The sequence below is a fragment of the Pristiophorus japonicus genome, chromosome 13, assembly GCF_044704955.1.
Source record: "Pristiophorus japonicus isolate sPriJap1 chromosome 13, sPriJap1.hap1, whole genome shotgun sequence".
NCBI classification, from domain to species: Eukaryota; Metazoa; Chordata; class Chondrichthyes; family Pristiophoridae; genus Pristiophorus; species Pristiophorus japonicus.
This window is the reverse complement of record NC_091989.1, coordinates 138438616-138462178: the sequence shown is the minus strand read 5'-3', so window position 1 is coordinate 138462178 and position 23563 is coordinate 138438616. Positions and strand designations below refer to the sequence as shown.

The 23563-nt window shown below is 45.3% G+C and overlaps 2 protein-coding genes and 1 non-coding gene across 5 annotated transcripts in view; 2 read left to right on the top strand and 1 right to left on the bottom strand.

Annotated features, from left to right (window-relative positions):
* The window catches only part of itfg1 (integrin alpha FG-GAP repeat containing 1), a 331482-nt gene extending 326266 nt beyond the window's left edge, over positions 1-5216 (bottom strand). Inside the window, exons 1-4 of the mRNA XM_070898049.1 lie at positions 4967-5216; positions 2165-2243; positions 1941-2074; positions 778-835 (exon numbers count right to left, since the gene is read on the bottom strand). Coding sequence (XP_070754150.1) covers positions 778-835; positions 1941-2074; positions 2165-2243; positions 4967-5183 — 488 coding nt within the window. The 5' untranslated portion in view covers positions 5184-5216. The remainder of the gene's footprint in view (positions 1-777; positions 836-1940; positions 2075-2164; positions 2244-4966) is intronic.
* phkb (phosphorylase kinase, beta) overlaps positions 5158-23563 on the top strand; it is a 381738-nt gene continuing 363332 nt past the window's right edge. For 2 of the 3 annotated variants that reach the window (XM_070898046.1, XM_070898047.1), the window contains exons 1-3: positions 5385-5463; positions 5610-5689; positions 7076-7168. In XM_070898046.1, the coding sequence (XP_070754147.1) occupies positions 7105-7168 (64 nt within the window). In that variant the 5' untranslated portion in view covers positions 5385-5463; positions 5610-5689; positions 7076-7104. Of the gene's footprint in view, positions 5464-5609; positions 5690-7075; positions 7169-23563 lie in introns of all 3 variants that reach the window. The other variant, XM_070898048.1, reaches the window with a different exon arrangement.
* LOC139279205 (U6 spliceosomal RNA) lies at positions 10377-10481 on the top strand. The gene has a single exon (XR_011596421.1). It is a non-coding gene; the product is annotated as a U6 spliceosomal RNA (small nuclear RNA).

Genomic DNA, 23563 nt, shown 5'->3' with positions numbered 1-23563 from the left:
GTGGAAACTTTGAAATCAGGCGTCAGTGGCCGGACACGCCCCCTTTTGAAGAAAAAATTCTGTTCCAAAGTGAAACTATTCTAACTGACTAGAACTGCAGAAAAAAAAATGTGGAGAATTGCGATTTCTAAGATAGTCCGTTCTCCACCAGTTGCTCCTAAAAATCAGGCTCAAATCATGTAGAAACTTGGGCCCTATATGTGGATGTTTTCATTTTTCCAAGTTCACATTTTGTTTTTCTTGCTATTGTTACCATTGTAGATCTTGACAATAAGATTTTTTAAATTCTCAGTCGATAAGGGAATTAAGGGTTACGGGGAGCGGGCGGGTAAGTGGAGCTGAGTCCACGGCCAGATCAGCCATGATCTTGTTGAATGGCGGAGCAGGCTCGAGGGGCTAGATGGCCTACTCCTGTTCCTAATTCTTATAAATCCCCTCCTCTTTGAAGTATCACTCAAGATTATTTTTTGGTCTCTGGTAAAAAACACAACATTTATGCCACTTGAGATAAATAAATAGTCAGTCAGTCAGTAGAATTGCTGACACTTGCAGTCATATTTGGCCAGCAATAAAACAGTGTTTAACATTCCAAACTTTCCCAGTGCATTAACCAGCAGAGTTGAGTAACTATTTTTCCACCAAGCAAACTAGGAAGGGGTTGGGGGAAGAAATTATTTTCATTCATTTTACGCTACAAGTTAACAGTAGAGATCAAATGGCACTGTTCATTCTACAGTTACTCATATTCTAATACAGGTTAAAACAGAGAGTACTTACTCCAGTACTAGTGGTTCATCCAAAAAGCTCTGTTTTAAAGTGGTATAAAGTTTTGGATCTGAGAAAAAAAAATCAATTAATTTACATACAACTAGCAAATGAAAACTCTTATGCACTACAATAATAGAGTAATATGGTTTGCTAGAAATGAACAATTATACACGTTTGAAAAAGATATAAAATCCAGAAAGGCAAAAAATTATAACGGTCAGTCCCAGGAGCCTAGCTACAGTGACAATCTATGGGTCCCTAGTTACGTCAGCTGTGGCTCAGTCGTAGTGCACTCGCTTCTGAGTCAGAAGGTTGTGGGTTTAAGTCCCACGTTAGAGACCTGAGCACAAAAGCTAGGCAGACATTCCAGCACAGTACCAAGGGAGTGTTGCTGCTGTCTTTCGAATGAGACGTTAAACCGAGGCACAGCCTGCCGTCTCAAGTGGATGGAAAGATTCCATGGCCTGATTTTGAAGAAGTGCGAGGGAGTTCTGCCCGGTGTCCTAACCAATATTTATTTCTCAGCCAACATTAATAAAACAGATTATCTGGTCATTATCTCATTGCTGTTTGTGGGACCTTGCTGTGCACAAATTGGCTGCCTTGATTCTTAAATTAGAATAGCCTCACTTCAAAAAAGTACTTTATTGGCTGTAAAGTGGTTTGGGATGTCCTGAGATCTTGAAAGAAAGTTATTTCTGTCTTTCTAACTCTTAAGAAATAGTGAGATTTATTCCTCCCGTCCCCCCTGCCAAATCGAAACATTCAATTAGATGATTCTGTTGGAATTATATTTGTTCGAGCGCCATAATTAGATCATGATAGTTTATAAGTGAAGGCTACAGTAAAATTAGTTTTGAATCAAATAACAGTCTACTCTAAATTCAAAGTTGTTTAATTCAAATTATCTGATCATTCAAATTTTTGGCACTACATTCCCACTTTGGTGTGTTATTCACATTGCTTAATTTGAAGCATATATAAACTCAATTTTTTCATTGTAAATATTATCAGAAGTATACTGTAAAAGCATTCTTTAAGAGATAATTTCACAAGGGGTAGACCTTACTCATATCAGTCTTTTGCTTTCAATAAACGGATAGAAAAAGTGAAAGAAAGATTTTTGTGACAAAAAATAATCAACACATGTTTAGTAATAAGCACAAGTTTACCTAATGTTTGATTATTTCCCCAGAAGATAACAGCGGTTGTGTTATCAGCCTTCTTAGAATGAAGCGTGAGGAGGACATCCATTTGTGAGTCTCCATCATAGTCCCCTGGTACCACACTGGTAATTACTTGATCACTGAAAGGAATAAAGGCCAAAAAATTATTTGATCAACGACTGTATTTAAAAAAATATATAAAAGAGAAGCATGACAAAATGACTACTCACCTCCACTGTAACACTACTTCTGGCTTTGGCTTATAATAGGGTGCCTTTACATCAGCCAATAAGATTACTAATTGATTTTCTAAAAAAAAAGAAAATGTAAGAAAGTCATACACAATTAGATGTGTTTTATGCAATATTTAATATGTCACAACAGAATAGGCATTTTTTTTTTTTTTTTTAAATTGCCTCCTTTCAACTCTATACAACAGCCTGACCTATGGGATTGTCAAAAAAGATACAAGCAGAGAGATGATGATACATCATAGTTTTCTATCCCTCTTATAATCATCACAGACTGCAGTACTGATTCATGGTGGTGAATCCCGATAATGAGGTTATACATGAATTGAAACTTATGGGCTGGATTTTCCGGTCTTCTGTACTGCGTTTTTTTGCCCCGGAGCGGCGGCAATGGGGTCTTCTGAGCGGTCAGCCTCCAGCGACTCGCAGCGATCCTTGGGTCAAGTTTTGCGGCGGCATGGAGCAGCACCGCCCAGAAGAGCTGCACCGGTGTGCAAAGCCCCTGGTTGTGACACCGGCGCGAGTTAGAGCTCCTGACCGACCCATCTGCCTGGAATTGCGCCTCACAATAACCACCTGGGAAATCTGGGTGGTCCAACCATCCCATCAGCGAAGAGGTGAGTAATAGACTCCTAAGGCCAGTGTGATTGTTTTTTTCTTAATTTGCTCACCAAAAACCTGCTCACTGATGCCAAGTTTGGGTTTCGCCAGGACCACTTGGCTCCAGATCTTATTGCAGCCTTGGTCCAAACATGGACAAAAGAGCTGAATTCCAGAGGTGAGATGAGTGTGACTGCTCTTGGCATCAAGGCTCCCTAGTAAAATTTTAGTCAACAGCAATCAAGGGAAAATTCTCCACTGGCTAGAATCATACTGAGCACAAAAAAAGATGCTTTTGAGAGAGATTAAAGCCAGGGACCTCTGCTGTTGGATCAGTGATGAGGTGGTGGTTCTTATGTTGCATGTATCCCACGATTCCATCTATTTGTATAGTGGGTCGATACTAGCTGCATGAATATTGGCTGCTGTTTCGCAGGATGGTCTGAGCAATTTTAAGCACTTTCGTAGTGGGTTTTTCAAGTCTTCTTGAAAAGGAAGGTTGATGTTACTCATGATTTTCTTTCTATCTCATGGTGTACAGTGGCATTGCGGTGAATGGGGCAATATGGGACAGCACCGTGAGCCACTCAGTTGTTGCAGACTTAAGCATCCTGGACACGTTCCTCATCGCGGCATTTAGCTGCACATGCACGACCTGTGTGTGGTGGCTACAAGACTATGAAGCAGAATAGTATTCTGCAGCAGAGTAGACTAGGGCCACTGTTGCAGTGCGAGGTTTTCTGGCTGTGCTTTTTCATGACGTTCCAGTGAGTTTCCGGATCAGGTTCACCCTGGTTTTTACTATTTGGTTGGTGTTGGTGAGATGAGGTCGATAAGTGAAAGACCTGTCCAGGGAAACACCCAGGTATTTTAGGTGGGGTTAATGGGTAAGTTGCCTTCCGCAGAAGGAATGTTGAGTTCTTTCCTGGCGGTATTGGTGTTCAGATGGAATGCTGACACAACTGACTTCTCTGGATTGGAGCAGAGGTGCCAGGTCCGGCAGTAGCATTCCAGTAGGTCCAGGTCACTTGTGAGCTTCCTATTTGCTTCCTTTAGCATTGATGCTTGCATAAACAGTGCTATGTCATCGGCATAGGTGAACTTCCAGGATTTGGTGCAGGGTATGCCCAGCATGTGTATGTTTAAAAAAGCCAGTGCGAGCACCGACCCCTTTGGCAGACCGTTGTTGAGCATCCGTGTTCGGCTGGTCTCGTCAGCAAGATAGACGGGAAACATACGGCAGCTCGGTAGAGTGTTGATGAGCCTGAGAGTCTTGCGACATTGAATGATTGTGGATAGCTTCAGTAGTAGGCCTTCGCTCCAGACAGTGTCATATGCCAATGGAGGCAACCCCAGTCTTCAGCGACTTCTAGTTCTGCTTCAATGTTGGTCGTGAGTGCAAGGACCTGGTCAGAGCAGCTTCTACCCTCTGAAATCTGCCTGCTTGTTTGGGAGGGCGGCTTTTAAAGCCTGCTATATCCTGTTAAGGACAAGTCGTTCAACCACCTTGTATAGTCAACAAAGAGCGATAGTTTTTGGGATCGTTGGCTGGTTTTCGTGACTTTAGGATGGCAATGACAAGAATATGCAACCACAGCTCCAACAAAATACACATGTTCAAAATAATCTCTTATCTTTGAAATCAGTAATTTTGAGATATTAACAAGATGCCAGAGTGAGACGAATGTACTGGCATATAGGACTGGAGGAGGTTGGGAGGAATCTGTAGGTTAGCATGAGGATTTTGCAAGTGCATTGGGGGACAGGGAGCCAATGTAGGTTGGCAACAACAGTGGCATTAAGGATACACACACGTTAAACAGTGGTATAACTACTGACCTGCTACAGTTGAGATAACATATAAAAATGTCCCGAGGCACTTTAGTGTCAATGTTTGACAGGGCAACTTTTAATTAAAAATAACATTTTGAAGTAACTTCCAAATTAACTGAGCCCTGAATTTGATAACATTAAGAGTTGAACCACACCTTGTTACTGAATAAATGAAACACCCAGAAACACACCCTTTGAAATTTCTGAGGAACTCATCTTGTTAGATATTTTGACAGTACCAGATTTAGTATATAAGCAAACGTGAACACCAAACACCCTCTTCGCCTGTCACGTTTAGCACAATAAACAGAAGAACCAGAGCTACTCAGGCTGGTTGGAGCTACTCACTTGATCTGATGAGAAAGATGTCGGTTTGTTTATCTGAGTTAAAGTCTCCGAAAGCGGCCACGGTTCCCCGCGCCTCCGACCCGAAGAGCTCGGCAGTAACATCCTGCAGAGCAGAGAGGCCGGGATGACAGGAGCCGGGAAAGCAGGCGGAGAGCAGCAAAAGGAGGGTTAGGGTGGGAGTGGGGCCCATGGCCGGACAGAGGCAGAGTCGCCCCATCACAGACACCTAGCAACACATCAACCGCTTTACGGCCGGAAACCAGCAGCACGCTCAAACTAACCAATGGCCGCAGCTTGCCCAATCAAATGGATGCAAAACTCCCGTCGCAAAACCCGAATTAATTATATATATATATTTTTTTAATTGACATGATTCATCCGGAAAACTTTAGGTGTCAGGTATAAACTTGGCGACAGTGTCGTGCAGTACAAACTCTGAACCAGAATGGACGTGCGGTGGATGTTGACAGATTTGAGATCCCGATCAAAACGTACAGGTTTGCAATAAATAAGTGGCATGCATGAGAAAACATTCACGGCGGTGTCATGTTTTTCATCTAAGGTTTTGGTACTGAGCATGTTTGGTTTAAGTTGTTTATTTGGTACTGTCTTTACCTAAGTGTTTGTTCCCTGTGCAACACAGCATATCCTGATTGCACAGACTTTGTGATGTTGACTAAAACACCTTGGATCTTTGGTGGATTGGAGTTAACTACTCATGTGGTACACTTTTTTTAAATTTAGTTTGCATTAGCTGTTGATGTTGGTGCCTTTACTATTTTCAGTTTTCTGCATGCTGTTTCCAAATGCGCAGTATATATGCTCTGTAAGACCACAAATTAACTAACCTTTAACTAAAAATGGGAAGCATTCGTGGAAGCATAATCAAAGACATTTTTGATAAAACAATGCCAACTAATCTCCTTTAACAGTGTGTCGAAGTGCAAATGTTACTTAACTTATTTTGAGACTTCTGCCACTGCCGCCTGAACTGTAACCTTATCTGAGAAGGTCACATAACTCCTTCTGAAATGTCTAGCCCATGCTGTTAAACCATTTAACTCCATTAAATATTCCTTTGCTGTAATGTACAACAGAGTACATTTGTAATTTGGGATCACAGAGTCCATTTCACAAGCTGCTGTATTATTCCTGCAGTGATATGCCTCTTTTGTTGAGGTAGCATCAGTAAGTATAGTATAGTAGTATTAGGCAGTCCCTTGTGTCAAGGATGACCCACTTCCACACCAAAAAGGAATGAGTTCACGGGTGTTTCCTGAACTACATCCCGAAGGGTGCAAGATGCCTGTGCGTGAATTCTTTTAACGTGGAGTGGCCGTTGCACACCAGTCGCCACACAGGCTTGACAGAGCAAGGTCTTGGTCCAGTGGCAAGGGTTAACCAAGACGACTGGAGACCAAGCTCTGCTGCATGGACCTAGTACGCACACATACTCCTACTGTCCATAGATCGCAGTGTGGGCTGGCCTGTGCTGCACCTTCCCTGGGCCCCGGCCCCGGTGTTGTTATACGCTGCGCCGCTCCTGGTTCTCTTCCTAGCTGCTGGGCTCCTCGAGTCCGACCTTGCTGCTCCTAGATTCCACCGCTCCTGGGCCACGAACCCACTGCTAGCATCAGTAAGACAAATTAAATATACTAGTACATTTTATTTTATATAATTTTTCATTATTTTAATGCATATTATCAAAAAGAATACACCTGTCATGCGGAAACAAGTTAGACATAAATTCATAAACATTAGAATTATTTTGTAAAGTTGTATTAAAGAAATCTTAACATATATTGCTTCTGTCCTTTTATTTAACAATGTTTTATCTCTCGATTTCAGTTTGTAGGTTGGCTTTTGTCACATTTTTCTGAGTTACTGAGATAAATTCCATGTTTGAAGAACATGTTGACGTTAAATTCGCAACTAAAGTATTAATTTGTTTACAAATAAAATGAGTACATTGAGATCTGTTGTGTGTAATTTTGAAAAATGTAACAGTAACTGCATGCTCACCTATATATTTCAATGCGTCATTGTTTACTAATCTTGCATGTATGAGTTAATTATTTAACCTGTGTGAATTGCTGCAATATACTATAGCAAGGGAAGCGTGTTTTTGAAAGTTGAAAATGGAAGTATCCAACTTCGCTGATGATGACAACCCCACCTACATTCATAGTTATTGCCCACTGGGTAAGTTACTACTACTATAGTACTGAAAATAACATTTATTTCAGCATGAGTATACCAAATATATTTCCTTCATGTTCAAATGAGTATGTAAGTTTGTTTGGTATAGTAATACATTTACTGTTGAAAAACACAGAGGAATGTGGTACTAGGTTTCAACATCAGAAGCCCAGTAGTTTTTCTTAAGCTCCTAAGAATATGGGTCTGAAATTTAATGAGGGAACTCGTCCAGATCACACAAAAGACCTTGCATCAGTCAAAAAAATATATCTTTCTGGGTCATGTTACCACAGTCTTTACTCATCCTCAGTAGGCATCTGGGTGTTGAAACCAGTAGTAGGTTGTTATTTCTTCTATTTCAATATTGATTCTTGCCCATTTCTTCCATTCCTGGTTAAAAATTATTGAAGGATTCTGGACGTAATGTGCAAAGCCTGTGCCAGGAAATTCAAAAGAATTACCCCAACTTATTCTGAACTTGGCATTTGTCCCCATTTATGAACAAGATAGAACTTTTTTTGGACCAGTATCCCATTGATTGGTATCAGGGTTTGTACTTCTGCTAGAAAAATCTTGATGAGTATTTTGTACAGGTCAAATTCTAAAGCTAAATTTTAGATTGTGATCCTGTGAGAGTTAGTTCCTGAGCAGCTCATTCCCATTTCTTCTTTTCAAGTGAAGTGTGCCACAGAAAGCTCAATATCTGTTAGAAGCATCGTGTTTATAATCCTTTACGATGGGCTTATCACATACTCAGTATAACTGAACCTCCTGCTGCAATGATTTCCTAAACTCTAGTTCACACTTGAAGTGAATCATTTTTCATTTTGTTTTCCATTTGTAAACCCAAAGGAACAATTTTGTGAAGTAGCTCCAATTCTACCAGTATCTTTTTTATACTTTGGAAGAGTCATTTTGAAGGTGAGGAGCTGATCAGGAAAATTGATGTGCACAAAAACATTGCCCTCACACCAAGAAAGCTGGGGCATTAAATAACTTTGACCTGAGAAGCATTTGAACGGCTCTGAGCTCTGCTTTCAGACAACTAATGCTCAATCGGCAAAAAGCTACGAAGTATGCATTTCCCCCATTCTACTTGTTTACTGGAAAATAATAAAGGAACAAGGAAGGAATAGTTGTTACCTCAGGCTCAGGGAGAGAAATCAGCGATGGTGTTTATATGCTCTCTATTCAGAGATTCAGCAACCTTTCCAAGAGAAAGAAATCTTTTGTACTGTTGAGATTACCCCACAGATCCCTCAGATCTTAAGCAATTGTCTGACTGTTAAGCAGGACACATTCAAAGTTAAAGGCACAAAGAAACACTAACCAGTGTGATAAATTTAAGAAAAATTTCATCACTATTTGTTTAGAATAGCAAGGTCTGACCTTTGCCACCAAGATAATTACATTCTTTTATGCTTACTAGCTGATTTGTCATAGTGTTGTTCACATCATCATCATAGGCAGTCCCTCGAAATCGAGGAAGACTTGCTTCCACTCCAAAAGTGAGTTCTCAGGTGACTAAACAGTCCAATACGGGAATTACAGTCTCTGTTACAGGTGGGACAGACAGTCGTTGGAGAAAAGAGTGGGTGGGGTGTCTGGTTTGTCGCATGCTCCTTCCATTGCCTGCGCTTGTTTTCTGCATGCTCTCGGCAACGAGACTCGAGGTGCTCAGCGCCCTCCCGGATGCTCTTCCTCCACTTAGGGCGGTTTTTGGCCAGGGATTCCCAGGTGTCAGTGGGGATGTTGTACTTTATCACGGGGGCTTTGAGGGTGTCCTTGAAACATTTCCTCTGCCCACTTGGGGCTCGTTTGCCGAGTAGGAGATCCGAGTAGAGCGCTAGCTTTGGGAGTCTTGTGTCCGGCATGCAGACAATGTGGCCCACCCAATGGAACTGCTCGAGTGTGGTCAGTGCTTCGATGCTGGGGATGTTGGCCTGATCGGGAACACTGACGATGGTGCATCTGTCCTCCCAGAGGATTTGCAGAATCTTGCGGAGGCATCATTGGTGGTATTTCTCCAGCGATTTGAGGTGTTTACTGTATATGGTCCAAGTCTCTGAGCCATACAGGAGGGCGGGTATCACTACAGTCCTGTAAACCATAAGCTTGGTGCCAGATTTGAGGGCCTGATCTTCGAACACTCTCTTCCTCAGGCGGCCGAAGGCTGCGCTGGCACACTGGAGGCGGTGTTGAACCTCGTCGTCGATGTCTGCCCTTGCTGGTAATAGGCTCCCAAGGTATGGAAAGTGGTCCACATTGTCCAGGATCTTGATGACTGAGGGGCAGTGCTGTGTGGTGGGGTCAGGTTGGTGGAGGACCTTATGGATGTTTAGTGTAAGGCCCATGCTTTCGTATGCCTCACCTGTTGACGATGACTTGGGGTTCAGCCTCTGTGCGCAGAAGCAAGCGTCGTCCGCGTACTGTAATTCCTGGAATCACAATGCGGATTCCGTCCACTACGGGGTACAATGGACATGATCTTTACGGCGCGACAACTGCAAGAGAAATGCAGGGAACAGCACCAACCCTTGTACATGGCCTTCTTTGACCTTACAAAGGTTTTCGACACTGTTAACCACAAGGCACTGTGGAGCATCCTCCTCCGTTTTTGCTGCCCCCAAAAGTTTTTCGCTATCCTCCGCCTGCTCCACGATGGCATGTAAGCCGTGATCCTGACCAACGGATCCACCACAGACCCAATCAATGTCCAAACCGGAGTCAAGCAGGGCTGCGTCATTGCGCCAACTTTCTTCTCGATCTTCCTTGCTGCCACGCTCCACCTCACACTCAACAAGCTCCCACTGGAGTGGAACTAAACTACAGAACCAATGGGAATCTGTTCAACCTTCGTTGCCTCCAGGCCAGATCCAAGACCGTCTCATCCTCTGTTTTTCACAAGTAGTCTGATGTCTGAAGTACATTGTAATGTTTAGCTGTCAACCTTCTTTGTCGCACCACCACCAAGTCACTGCTCAGGAACTTGTAGTGCAACTAGTGGCTAATTATTTTTTTGCTGGGAATTTCTCTAGATTGGCAGCCGCTTGTTATCTCAACAACCTTTTCAGATTATGTTAAAGTTGGAAAAAACATTAGGAAATTACTTTGTCTATCTCTCTTCGTGGACATTTTTTCTAAGATTGCTCAGTTGAGATTTATTAGCGTATACACAAAATATAATTGATGCTGTCAAAATATTTATAAAAGTACATAGATGTATTCTACTACTCTCTTTTGAACAATAAATACAAGATTCGCATGGTTCTGCTCAAGGATGATAATGCAAATTTGTGAAGCGTTCCATATTTTTTGATTAAGTAATTGGCAGAGTGAGCAAAAATGTGGCAGATGGATTTCAGTGCAGGTAAGTGTGAGGTCATCCATTTTGGACCAAAAAAAGGATAGTCCCAAGTATTATTTAAATGGTGAAAAGCTAGGAGCAGTGGAGGTCCAAAAAGATTTTGGTGTCCATGTATACAAATCCCCAAAATGTAGTAGTCAGGTACAAAAAAAAATCAGAAAGGCTAGTGGAATGTTAGCCTTTATAACTAGAGAGCTACAATATAAAGGAGGAGGTTTTGCTGCAGCTATACAAAGCCCTTGTTACACTACATCTGGAATACTGTGTGCAATTCTGGGCATCGCACAAGATATATTGACCTTAGAAGGAGTGCAGCGGAGATTAAACAGAATGCTACCAGGGCTTCAAAGGTTAAATTATGAGGAGAGATTACATAATCTAGGCTTGTATTCCCTGGAATATAGAAGGTTAAAGGGTGATTTGAGGTTTTTAGTATTTTAAAAGAAATTGATAGGGTATGTAGAGAGAAACTTTTTCTCGCTGATCTGGGAGTCTAGGACAAGGGGTCATAACTGTAAAATCAGAGCCAATCATTCAGAAGAGATGTTAGGAAACACTTCTTCACACAAAGTGTGGAACTGAAAAAACTTTAGATGCGAGCTCAATTAATAATTTTAAATCTGAGAATGATAGATTTTTGCTAGGCATGGGTATAAAGAGATATGGAGCCAAGGCGGGTGAATAGAGTTAGGATACAGATCAGCATGATCTCATTGAATGGTGGAACAGGCTTGAGGGGCTGAATGGCTTACTCCTGTTCCGATGTTCCTAACCCATAGCTACTTGTAACTTAAAAGTGCCAGTCTTTGATGGTGGCCTTTATTTCAGGCTAAAGGGCTAGTAAGTTACAGATCCTAATAGAAAGCCAGCCTTACTTGGAGAATTTTAAGGTAGTAATTCAGCCATATTCTAAATTACCACCGGTCTTCAGTCTAATGTGACTCAGGAGATCATTAATCTAGCCGCCTTTCCTGCCCTTCGCAAATAAAATTCACACACGGTTGGCGCACATTGAGCATTCTGTTCTTCAAAGTCCAAATAACTTTTCTTTGACGGTTGTGCCTAAGAATATCCAATTACCAAATTACGGGCCCAAGTTTCCACATGATCCGCGCCTGATTTTTAGGAGCAACTGGTGGAGAACAGACTATTTTAGAAATCGCAATTCTCCAAATTTTTTTTCTGCAGTTCTAGTCAGGTAGAACAGTTCTAGTTTAGAACAGAATTTTTTCTTCAAAAGGGGGCGTGTCCGGCCACTGACGCCTGATTTGAAAGTTTCCACAGTGAAAATGTACTCCAAACTAAAGTAGAATGGAGCCAGTGAAGATTTTTGTAGAACTGAAAAAACCTGTTCTACACATTAAAAAATCAGGCGCAGGTTACAAATTAGGCGTCCAGAACGAGGGGGGGGAAGGGAACTCATTAAATTCGACAATAAATCCTTATTTATACTTCTACAAATATTATACAAATAAATCCAACCTGAATAAACATTTATAAGCCAAGAAAAGATTAAATAAACCATCTTCCTACCTGTGTGAAAGTGCTTCAGCCAGGGAGAATTCTACAGCCGTTCGTGCCGCTGAGCGGGAGGGGGGGAGAGAGAGAGAGAGGAGGGGGGGGGGGGAAGAGGGAGGGAGGAGGGGGGGGAAGAGAGAGGAGGGGGGGGAAGAGAGAGGAGGGGGGGGGGAAGAGAGAGGAGTGGGGGGGGAAGAGAGAGGAGTGGGGGGGGAAGAGAGAGGAGTGGGGGGGGAAGAGAGAGGAGGTGGGGGAAGAGAGAGGAGGTGGGGGAAGAGAGAGGAGGGGGGGGAAGAGAGAGGGGGGGGAAGAGAGAGAAGGGGGGGAAGAGAGGGGGGGGAAGAGAGAGGGGGGGGGAAGAGAAACGGGCCTCGGGTCGGGGCGGGGGGAGCGGGGTTCGGGGCGGGGGGGGGTGGTGGAGCGGGTCTCGGGTCGGGGCGCGGGGGGGGGGTGGAGCGGGTGTCGGGTGTCGGGGCGGGGGGGGACCGGGTATCGGGTCGGGGGGGGCGGGGTCGGGGCTGGGGGGGGGGAGCAGATGTCGGGTCGGGGGGGGGGCGGGAGCAGGTGTCGGGGCGGGGAGCGGGTGGCGGGGCGGGGGGAGGGAGCGGGTGTCGGGTCGGGTCGGGTCTGGTCGGCGGGGGGGGGGGAGCGGGTGTCGGGTCGGGGCTTGGGGGGGGGAGCGGGTGTCTGGTCGGCGGGGGGGGCGGAGAGCGGGTGTCGAGTCGGGTCGGGGCGGGGGGAGGGAGCGGGTGTCGGGTCGGGGGGGGGGCGGGAGCAGGTGTCGGGGCGGGGAGCGGGTGTCGGGTCGGGTCGGGGCGGGGGGAGGGAGCGGGTGTCGGGTCGGGTCGGGTCTGGTCGGCGGGGGGGGGGGAGCGGGTGTCGGGTCGGGGCTTGGGGGGGGAGCGGGTGTCTGGTCGGCGGCGGGGGGGGGGGGCGGAGAGCGGGTGTCGAGTCGGGTCTGGGGGGCGGGGGGGGAGCAGGTGTCGGGTCGGGGGGGGGCGGGAGCAGATGTCGGGTCGGGGCGGGGGAGGGAGCGGGTGTCGGGTCGGGTCTGGTCGGCGGGGGGGGCGGGGAGCGGGTGTCGGGTCGGGGCTTGGGGGGGGAGGGGGAGCGGATGTCAGGTCGGGGCGGGGGGGGGGAGCGGGTCTCGGGTCGGGTCTGGTCGGCGGGGGGGGGGGGGGGGGGGGCGGAGAGCGGGTGTCGAGTCGGGTCTGGGGGGCGGGGGGGGAGCAGGTGTCGGGTCGGGGGGGGCGGGAGCAGATGTCGGGTCGGGGCGGGGGAGGGAGCGGGTGTCGGGTCGGGTCTGGTCGGCGGGGGGGGGGGGGAGCGGGTGTCGGGTCGGGGCTTGGGGGGGGAGGGGGAGCGGATGTCAGGTCGGGGCGGGGGGGGGGGAGCGGGTGTCGGGTCGGGTCTGGGGGGCGGGGGGGGAGCCGGTGTCGGGTCTGGTCGGCAGTGGGGGGAGCAGGAGTTGGCCGTGGGAGGAGCCTCATTCATGCAGCCCCAGTGAGGCCATTGGGCCAGGGCTAGGGGCTGCGTGCTTCGGGCCCCTCCCACGCAGTTCGGCGCCTGGAGCTACTGCACTTCTGTGCCGACTGTATCGCGCATGTGCAGAGGTCCCGGCACTGTTTTCAGCGCCGGGACCTGGCTCCGCCCCCCCCACAGCTCGTGCTGGCTGCGCCGAGTGCCACAGGACCTGTAAGTAGGTGGAGGATACCGAGGATTTTTTTAGGCGCCGTTTTAGGCGCGAAAAACGGGCGCCCAGCTCGGAGGGGCGCCCGTTTTTTTTCTTGTGGAAACCTGGGCCCATAGACTCCCAGTTAGTGAGCACCTCTACCCCTTCTAGATTGCTCCAACTCAAACTCTCCGCTCCCTCTCTATGCGCACACTTTTTTTCTACTGTGCTCTCGTGCCTCTCTGGATGTTCTTTCCCCGCCATATTCCTACTTACCTTGATACTCACCACATCTACCCGTTTTAACTTGCCCACTGCATACTCATTCTGTCATTTTACTACGTCATACTACGGCTGGTGTCATCCGTGTTGTAAGAAAATCTGACCAATATTGTGATTTTTTTTTTGTTAGTCTATTATTACTTCAAGTGGTGCCAATGTGTTGTAAAAGAAGCAGCTCACTTTGAAAAGTGCAGAACTTCCTTGATCGATTGATTCGACAAATATTTTCAGGAAAGCATGTACTCACCAAAAACTTCTATTTTATATATTGCTTTAGGAACACAGGAACTCTGAATACTTTGGGCAAGAATTTCGCCACCCTAAAGTACATTTTAATGCAATTTTTTCACGTTAAAACACATTTTTTTGTGCTAAAAATAAACTGCTTAAAATTCCACAAACCTTGCATTGTCAAAATATCGCCAGTTTCAGTAACGCCGTACCTAAAAAAAACGTACCACCTAAGTTTGGCCATTTGGCACCGCCGTACTCGCTTCGCAAAACACCGTTTTGAACAACCTTGCGTTGCACTTCAAGAATGTCGGTAAGAAGACCAACAAAAAAGGTAAGTTGAAAGTTTTTTTAAAAAAAACAATTTTTCAGCGATTCTGTTGTTAATGCTTTTGTTAATGTTTTCTCAATTGTTACTTTTTTATTTTTGAAAATTTTGGGGGGTGTTTTTTCCCCTGTATTTTTCGCGACATCGGCCTCGTGGTAAAGTTGGAGAGGACGGCGTTTTCCAACACGATTCCTCCAGCAACACCGTTTTTTAACGACGGGGATATTTTTTGGTCAAACTTCATTAAAAAATGGCAACATTTTTCTTACTTTTTCACAAAAATTGTGTTATTTGTCAAATAACGACAGTCTGGCGAAATTCTAGCCCTTTGTATCTGTCTTCACAAAAGAAGAGGATGAGGTTAATGTTGCAGTAGACGAGGGAAAAGTAGAGATATTGGACTGAATAAAAACAGATAGCAAGGATGTGCTAAATAGGTTTGCATCACTCAAAGTTAACAAGTTAACCTGGTCTAGATGAGATGCATCCTAGAGTGGAGGTAGCAGAAGCTCTGACCGCAATCTTTCAATCCTTCTTGGATATGGAGTGGTGCCAGAGGACTGGAGGATTGCAAATGTTACCCACCTGTACAAAAACAGGTAGAGGGATTAACCTGATAATGACAGGCAATGTTCCCATTCAAAATACCACGCATCGAAAAGCCGGAGAGCCGGATGCGCGGGAGGTCCAGAGAGCCGCGCGGCCACGCAGCTAAAAGGGAACATTGATTACAGGCCAATCAGTCGAATGACAGTGGTGGGTAAACTACTAGAGACCATTGTCAAGGATAACATTAATTCTTATTTGGAGAAGCATGGGTTATTAAGGGACAGCCAGCATGGATTTGTTAAAGGCAAATCGTGTCTGACTAACCTGATTGAGTTCGTTGGTGAAGTAACAAAGAAGATTGATGAATGTAGTGTAGTAGATGTGTGTGTGTGTATATATCTATATGCGCTTTCAAAAGATATTTGATAAAGTACCATATAACAGACTTATTCGGAAAATAGAAGCACGTGGTATTAAAGGATCAATGGTAACTTGGGTACGTAATTGGCTAAGAGATAGGAGGCAGAGAGTAGTGGTGAACGGATGTATTTCTGACTGGGTGAGGTCATCGCTTTGGGGCTATGCAGTGAGGTTATCGCTTTGGGGCTATGTTGATGGAACGGATTAGGCAGTGGTCCGTCCAGCAGTCGTCAGCTCCTGAAATGGCACAGGTGATGCACACATCCTTGCGATCCCTGGCTCGAACAATGACATAGTCAATCAGGTGCTAGTGTTTGGAGTGAGGGTGTTGCCACGATGCCTTGTACTTGTCCCTCTATCGGAACAAGGTGTTAGTGATGATAAGGTCATGTTCGAGGCATTTTGTCAGGAGCACGGTACCGTTGGAGTTGGTTTTACTTACCCCCTCTCTGCCGATCACACTTCCCCAGAGGGCTGTATCCTTACCGACTCTGGCGTTGAAGTCGCCGAGGAGGATCAGTTTGTCGCCCGTAGGGATGCAGGACAGGGATTTTGAGGCTGGAGTAAAATCCCTCTTTGACCTCATCTGTTGCGTCGAGTGTTGGGGCGTACGCGCTGATGACTGTGCCGCACTGGTTCTGGGATAGGGTGAGTCGGAGAGTCATGAGACATTCGCTAATCCCGCAGGGGGAGTCTCTAAGGCGGTCGACCAGCTCGTTCTTGATGGCGAAACTGACTCCGTGGAGGTGGCATTCTTCCTCTGGTTTACCTTTCCAGAAGAAGGTATAACCTCCACCTTGTTCTTTGAGTTGGCCTTCCCCTGAACGCCGGGTCTTGCTTAGGGCGGCGATGTCGACATCGAAGCATCTAAGTTCCCGGGCAACGGTGGCGATGCGGCGTTCCGGTCTGTCACTGTTGGAGTTGTCCATGAGGGTCCTGACATTCCAGGTCCAAAACTTAATTTTGAAGGGTGGAAGATACCTGTGCGTGAGTTCTTTTAATGTGGGGTGGCCGTTGCACACGGGCTTAGCAGAGCAAGGTCTTGGTCCAGTGGCAAGAGGGTCCAAGACGACTGGAGACCAGGCACTGGTCATACAGCAGTGCCTGGTCTCCAGTCGCCTTTGTCTTATAACACTGCTGTGAAGCACCTTGGGACGTTTTACTACGTTAAAGGTGCTTTATAAATTAATGTTGTTGTAAATAGGAGCATTGAATAAAAAAACAAGGAAGTCATGCTAAACCTTCCCAAATCTCTGGGTTGGCCTCACCTGAAGTATTGTGTACAATTCTGGGCACCACATTTTAGGAAGGATATCAAGGCCTTAGGGTACAGAGGAGGATACCATGGATTAGGGACTTCAGTTATGTGGGGAGATTGGAGAATTGTTCTTTTTAGAACAGAAAAGATTAAAGGGAGATCTTATCGAGGTATTCAAAATTACGCAGGGTTTTGATAGATCAAGTAGGGAGAACTGTTTCCTCTGGCAAATGGATCGGTAACTAGGGGTCATAGAGTTAAAATAATTGTCAAAAGAACTAGAGGGGAAAAGAACAGAAATTTTTTCACACGGAGGGTTGTTACAATCTGGAATGCACGACCTGATAATGGTGGAACCAGATTCCATAGGAACCTTCGAAAGGCAATTAAACATGTACTTGAAGAGGATTAATTTGCAGAGTTATGGGGAAAAGCTGGTATGTGGGACTAAATTAGACAGTTCTTTCAAAAAAGCCACAACAGGCTTGAATGGTCTTCTGTGCTATAAGATTCTATGATAGGAACAGGAGTAGGCCATTCAGCCTTTCATGCCTAATATGTCATTCAATTAGATCATGGCTGATCTCCAACATCCAGTACTGAAGCCATTGTCTTTGGTCCCCGCCACAAACTCCGTTCCCTAGCGACTGACTCCATCCCTCTCCCTAGCATCTGTCTGAGACTGAACTAGATTGTGCGCAACCTTGATGTCATATTTGACCTTGAAATGAGCTCACGACCACATATCTGTTCCATAACTAATAGCGCCTATTTCCACCTCCGTAACATCGCCCGTCTCCGCCCCTGCCTCAGCTCATCTGCTGCTGAAACCCTCATTCATGTCTTTGTTATCTCTAGACTTGACTATTCCAACGCATTCCTGGCTGGTCTCCCATATTCTATCCCACGTAAACTTGTGGTCATCTAAAATTCGGCGGCTCGTGTCCTAACTCGCATCAAGTCCTGTTGATCCATCACCCCTGTGCTCGCTGATCTACATTGGTTCCCGGTTAAGCAGTGCCTCGATTTAAAAATTCTTATCCTTATTTTCCAATTTTGTTTTCAACCACCCAAGATATCTGCACTCTTCTAATTCTGACCTCTTGAGCATCCCTGATTATAATCGCTCAACCAATGGTGGCCGTATCTTCAGCTGCCTAAGTCCCAAGCTCTGTAATTCCTTCCCTACATGTCCGGCTCTCTATCTCACTTTGCTCCTTTAAGACGTTCCTTAAAACCGAGTTCTTCGATCAAGCTTTTAATCATCTGCCCTAATTTCTCCTTTAGTGTCTTGGTGTCAATTTATTTTGTCTTATAATACCCCTGTGAAGCACCTTAGTATGTTTTACTACATTAAAGGCATTATATAAATAAAAGTTGTTATCAATATCTTAACTACATCTTCCTTCCTTTTGGTTTTGTATCCCTTAATACTCTTGCCTAAATCTATCAATCTCAGTTTTTAAATTTTCAATTGACCTAAGCTTCAACAGCTCTTTGTGGGAGAGAGTTCTAGATTTCCACTACCCTGTTATAATGTATTTGCTTCATGGGACCTTTGCTTAAGAATTCATAGCAATACATTGCTAATAAACCAACTAGTTCTTAATAGCAAAGGTTTAACAATCACACTACACATTATCAGTTCATCCACTAGGCTCACAACCACATGCCTCATTGTGGCTCTCCTAAACCCAACTGGGGTTTTATTGAGTCTTGTGAGCATCACGTGACTGACTAAGCCACTCACAATTCAACAGCTCTACAACTATTTTAGCAGAACCTTAAAAGAAGTGCCCCCTTATTAAAGGGGCACTAGAACTCTCAAATTATCAAATGAAAAATTTGACTAACTTAAGTCAAATTAAAATTTGGTTGCCGGGGGGTGATGATGCACTCCAGTCCCTCTGGTGCCCACCTCTCATGGAAGGCCACATGCGTACTGGTGGACGCCGTGTGCTCCATCTGCAGGGACACCCTGGCGCGAATAAAACCGCGGAAGAGAGGATGGCAGTCAGGCTGAACGACCCACTCGACCGCCCGCTGTCTGGATGGTTAATGGCCACCTTGGCCAGGCCCAGGAGCAATCCTTCGAGGAGGCCTTCCGACCTGCCTGCTCCCCTCCGCAGTTCATGCCCAAAGATCAGGAGTGTGGGACTGAAGTGCAACCAGAATTTGAGGAGCAGAATTTTCAAATAATGGAATAGGGGCTGCAACCACTCACATTCCACATAAACACGGAACACAGATTCTTCCAGACCACAGAAATTACAGGCGGCCTGGGAGTCCATGAACCTACTTAAAAACCTATTGCACGGGACTGCCCTGTGAACACTCTCCAGGCCAAGTCCACACTGAATAGAGGGAGGACTCCCACATAGAGGGATCCCTGCCTCCTCCGGACGGCAAGATGGTGCGTCATGGCGTGTACGGACGGCAGACGAGGATGGCAAAGTGGAGAGTGTGCAAGAGCAGCCCTTACAGAAATCCCCCCCGTGCCGAACTGAAAGGCACGGAGGGGATTTCCCGGAGGAGGCTCAAGTTGTGAGGTGCCGGCACCGGAGGGAGGTTTCGGGGCTTGGTGCCGATAAGGAATTCCGTCCGGACAGGGGTCAGTTCGGACGGGATCTCCCCATGTGTCTGAGCCTCCTCAACATACCTAGTGGAGTTAGGGCCCAGTGCCATTTTTAGCAACTCAATGGTGTTGGCCGTGAGCCGGATGTCGGCCCAGGATAGGTGCCGTGCCAGCTCTTCTGCCATCCAGCCCACTTCAACAGCTCTACAACTCTTTTTAAGGAGACAAAATAAAGTTAGATCAAGTGCCCCCCGATCTGGGGGACACTCCAAACATTTCCCAAGGCCCTTTTTTCTTTTTTTTTTTTGTATTTTTGTAGTTTTTTTTTGTGGTTTTTTTTGTGCTCTAAAACCATAATTTACAAGTGCCCCCTATAAAAGGGGAGGGGGACACTAAAACCAGCATTTAAAACAAATTAAACTTTAAAACATATAAAATCAAATTAAAATTTGGTTGCCAGGGGTAATAATGCACTCCAGTCCCTCCGGCGCCCATCTCTTGCGGAAGGATGCGAGCGTACCGGTGGACACCGTGTGCTTCATCTCTAGGGACACCCTGGCCCGAATGTAAGCACGGAAGAGAGGCAGGCAGTCAGGCTGAACGACCCCCTTGACCGCCCGCTGCCTGGACCGGCTGATGGCACCCTTGGCCGTGCCCAGGAGCAGTCCTACGAGGAGGTCCTCGGACCTACCCGCTCCCCTCCGTACAGGGTGCCCAAAGATCAGGAGCCCAACAGGTCTACAACTCTTTTAAGGAGACAAAATTAAACATTAATTTTTCCCCCAATCTGGGGGACACTTCAACAGCTCTACAAACCTGTGAGCATACACTCTATCTACCCTGTCAAACATTTTAATCATCTTAAATACCTCAATTAGATTACCCCTTAATCTATACTCCAAGGAATACAAACCTAGTCTGTGTAACCTGTCCTCATAATTTACTCCTTTTAGTTCTGGTATCATTCTGATGAATCTGTGCTGCACTCCTTCCAAGGTCAATATATCCTTCCTGAAATGAAATGCCTAAAACATGAATGCTGAAAACAAAATATGGTCTAACCAGAGCTTTATATAACTTTATATAACTAAAATAACTTCCACCCCTTTGTATTCCAGCCCCCTCGAGATAAAGGCCAACATTCCATTTTGTGTAATGAGAGAGGATTAATTAGCAATCTTGTTGTGCGAGGCCCCTTGGGGAAGAGTGACCATAATATGGTAGAATTCTTCATTAAGATGGAGAGTGACACAGTTAATTCAGAGACTAGGGTCCTGAACTTAAAGAAAGGTAACTTCAATGGTATGAGATGTGAATTGGCTAGGATAGACTGGCGAATGATACTTAAAGGGTTGATGGTGGATAGGCACTGGCAGACATTTAAATATCACATGGATGAACTTCAACAATTGTACATCCCTGTCTGGCGTAAAAATAAAAAGGGGAAGGTGGTTCAACCATGGCTAACAAGGGAAATTAGGGATAGTGTTAAATCCAAGGAAGAGGCATATAAATTGGCCAGAAAAAGCAGCAAACCGGAGGACTGGGAAAAATTTAGAATTCAGCAGCGGAGGACAAAGGGTTTAATTAGGAGGAGGAAAATATAGTATGAGAGTAAGCTTGCAGGGAACATAAAAACTGACTGCAAAAGCTTCTATAGATAGGTGAAGAGAAAAAGATTAGTGAAGACAAATGTAGGTACCTTGCAGTCAGAATCAGGTGAATTTATAATGGGGAACAAAGAAATGGCAGGCCAATTGAACACGTACTTTGCTTCTGTCTTCACAAAGGAAGACACAAATAACCTTCCGGAAATACTAGGGGACCGAGGGTCTAGCGAGAAGGAGAAACTGAAGGAAATCCTTATTAGTCAGGAAATTGTGTTAGGGAAATTGATGGGATTGAAGGCCTATAAATTCCCAGGGCCTGATAGTCTGCATCCCAGAGGACTTAAGGAAGTGGCCCTAGAAATAGTGGATGCATTGGTGGTCATTTTCCAGCATTCTATAGACTCTGGATCAGTTCCTATGGATTGGAGGGTAGCTAATGTAATCCCACTTTTAAAAAAAAGGAGGGAGAGAGAAAATGGAATTATAGACCGGATAGCCTGAAATGGGTAGTGGGGAAAATGTTGGAATCAATTATTAAAGATGTAATAACAGTGCATTTGGAAAGCAGTGACAGGATCGGTCCAAGTCAGCATGGATTTATGAAAGGGAAATCATGCTTGACAAATCTTCTAGAATTTTTGGGGGATGTAACTAGTAGAGTGGACAGGGGCGAACCAGTGGATGTGGTGTATTTGGGCTTTCAAAAGGCTTTTGACAAGGTCCCACACAAGAGATTGGTGTGCAAAATTAAAGCACATGGTATTGGGGGTAATGTATTGACGTGGATAGAGAACTGGTTGGCAGACAGGAAGCAAAGAGTAGGAATAAACGGATCCTTTTCAGAACGGCTGGCAGTGACTAGTGGGGTACCGCAAGGTTCAGTGCTGGGACCCCAGCTATTTACAATATACATGAATAATTTGGACGAAGTAATTGAATGTAATATCTCCAGGTTTGCAGATGACACTAAGCTAGGTGGCATTGTGAGCTATGAGGAGGATGCTAAGAGGCTGCAGGGTGACTTGGACAGGTTAGGTGAGTGGGCAAATGCATGGCAGATGCATTATAATGTAGATAAATGTGAGGTTATTCACTTTGGTGGCAAAAACAGGGAGGCAGAATATTATCTGAATGGTGACAGATTAGAAAAAGGGGAGGTGCAACGATACCTGGGTGTCATGGTACATCAGTCATTGAAAGTTGGCATGCAGGTACAGCAGGCGGTGAAGAAGGCAAATGGCATGTTGGGCTTCATAGCGAGAGGATTTGAATATAGGAGCAGGGAGGTCTTACTGCAGTTGCACAGGGCCTTGGTGACGCCACACCTTGAATATTGTGTACAGTTTTGGTCTCCTAATCTGAGAAAGGACATTCTTGCTATTGAGGGAGTGTAGCGAAGGTTCACCAGACTGATTCCCATGATGGCAGGACGGACATATGAAGAAAGACTGGATCGACTCGGCTTATATTCACTGGAATTTAGAAGAATGAGAGGGGATCTCATAGAAACATATAAAATTCTGACAGGATTGGACAGGTTAGATGCAAGAAGAATGTTCCCGATGTTGGGGAAGTCCAGACCAGGGGTCATAGTCTAAGGACCTGTTGTGAACCTGTGGAATTCTCTACCACAGAAAGTTGTTGAGGCCAGTTCGTTAGATATATTCAAAAGGGAGTTAGATGTGGCCCTTACGGCTAAAGGGATCAAGGGGTATGGAGAGAAAGCAGGAATGGGGTGCTGACGTTGCATGATCTGCCATGATCATATTGAATGGAGGTGCAAACTCGAAGGCCCGAATGGCCTACTCCTGCACCTATTTTCTATGTTTCTATGTTTCTATTACCAGTTTAAATTATGTTTTGTACTTGTCCACTGGCTTTTAGTGATTTTTCCTTTTTATAGCTTTTGAAGATATTCTGCCTTTTTTTGAAAGCGAGGGTAATTCTTACATCTTTAACTGAAAAGGAAGGTTGGACATTGAGGAATTTTGAAGTAAAGATTTGTTGCATTTCTGTTTAGTTTCCTTGAGTTGCCCAATATCATTGCTGATTAGTGATGATTGCAGCTGCTACTACTTTCAGTTTGCCTCAACTGACTGAGAAGATTGGGCATTCAGGCTCGGCATTTCTGGGTTACACATGTACAACCCCCCCCTAGATTCAATCACACAGTGGCAATAAATGTTGACCTTCACTCTGCTGAACCATTTTAAAATAGATGCATTTCAAGACTTCATTTGCATACTGCATACACAGCTCACAGAGCAGCATGAAATAACTTCTTAATGTTTCCTTTAGTATGACAGATGCATGTGGGAGGTATTGACAGTGTTGACTGTTTTTAAATATTTCCCAACAGGCATTTTGTCAACTGCCAAACTGCTGGTGACATTTCTACCTCTGATCATTTACACATCAGAGCTGAGCAAAGGCTTTCCAACCGTGAAATACACCCAAGGAAGTCAAAAGTAGCTCTCTCCAGGGAATCTTAGGAGGGATCAGCTTGGCATATCAGACATTTTAGAAATGAGTAACCTTTCAGAAACTCTGTCTCTGCTAGACCTGGCAAAAAGAAGAGCAAATCCAGA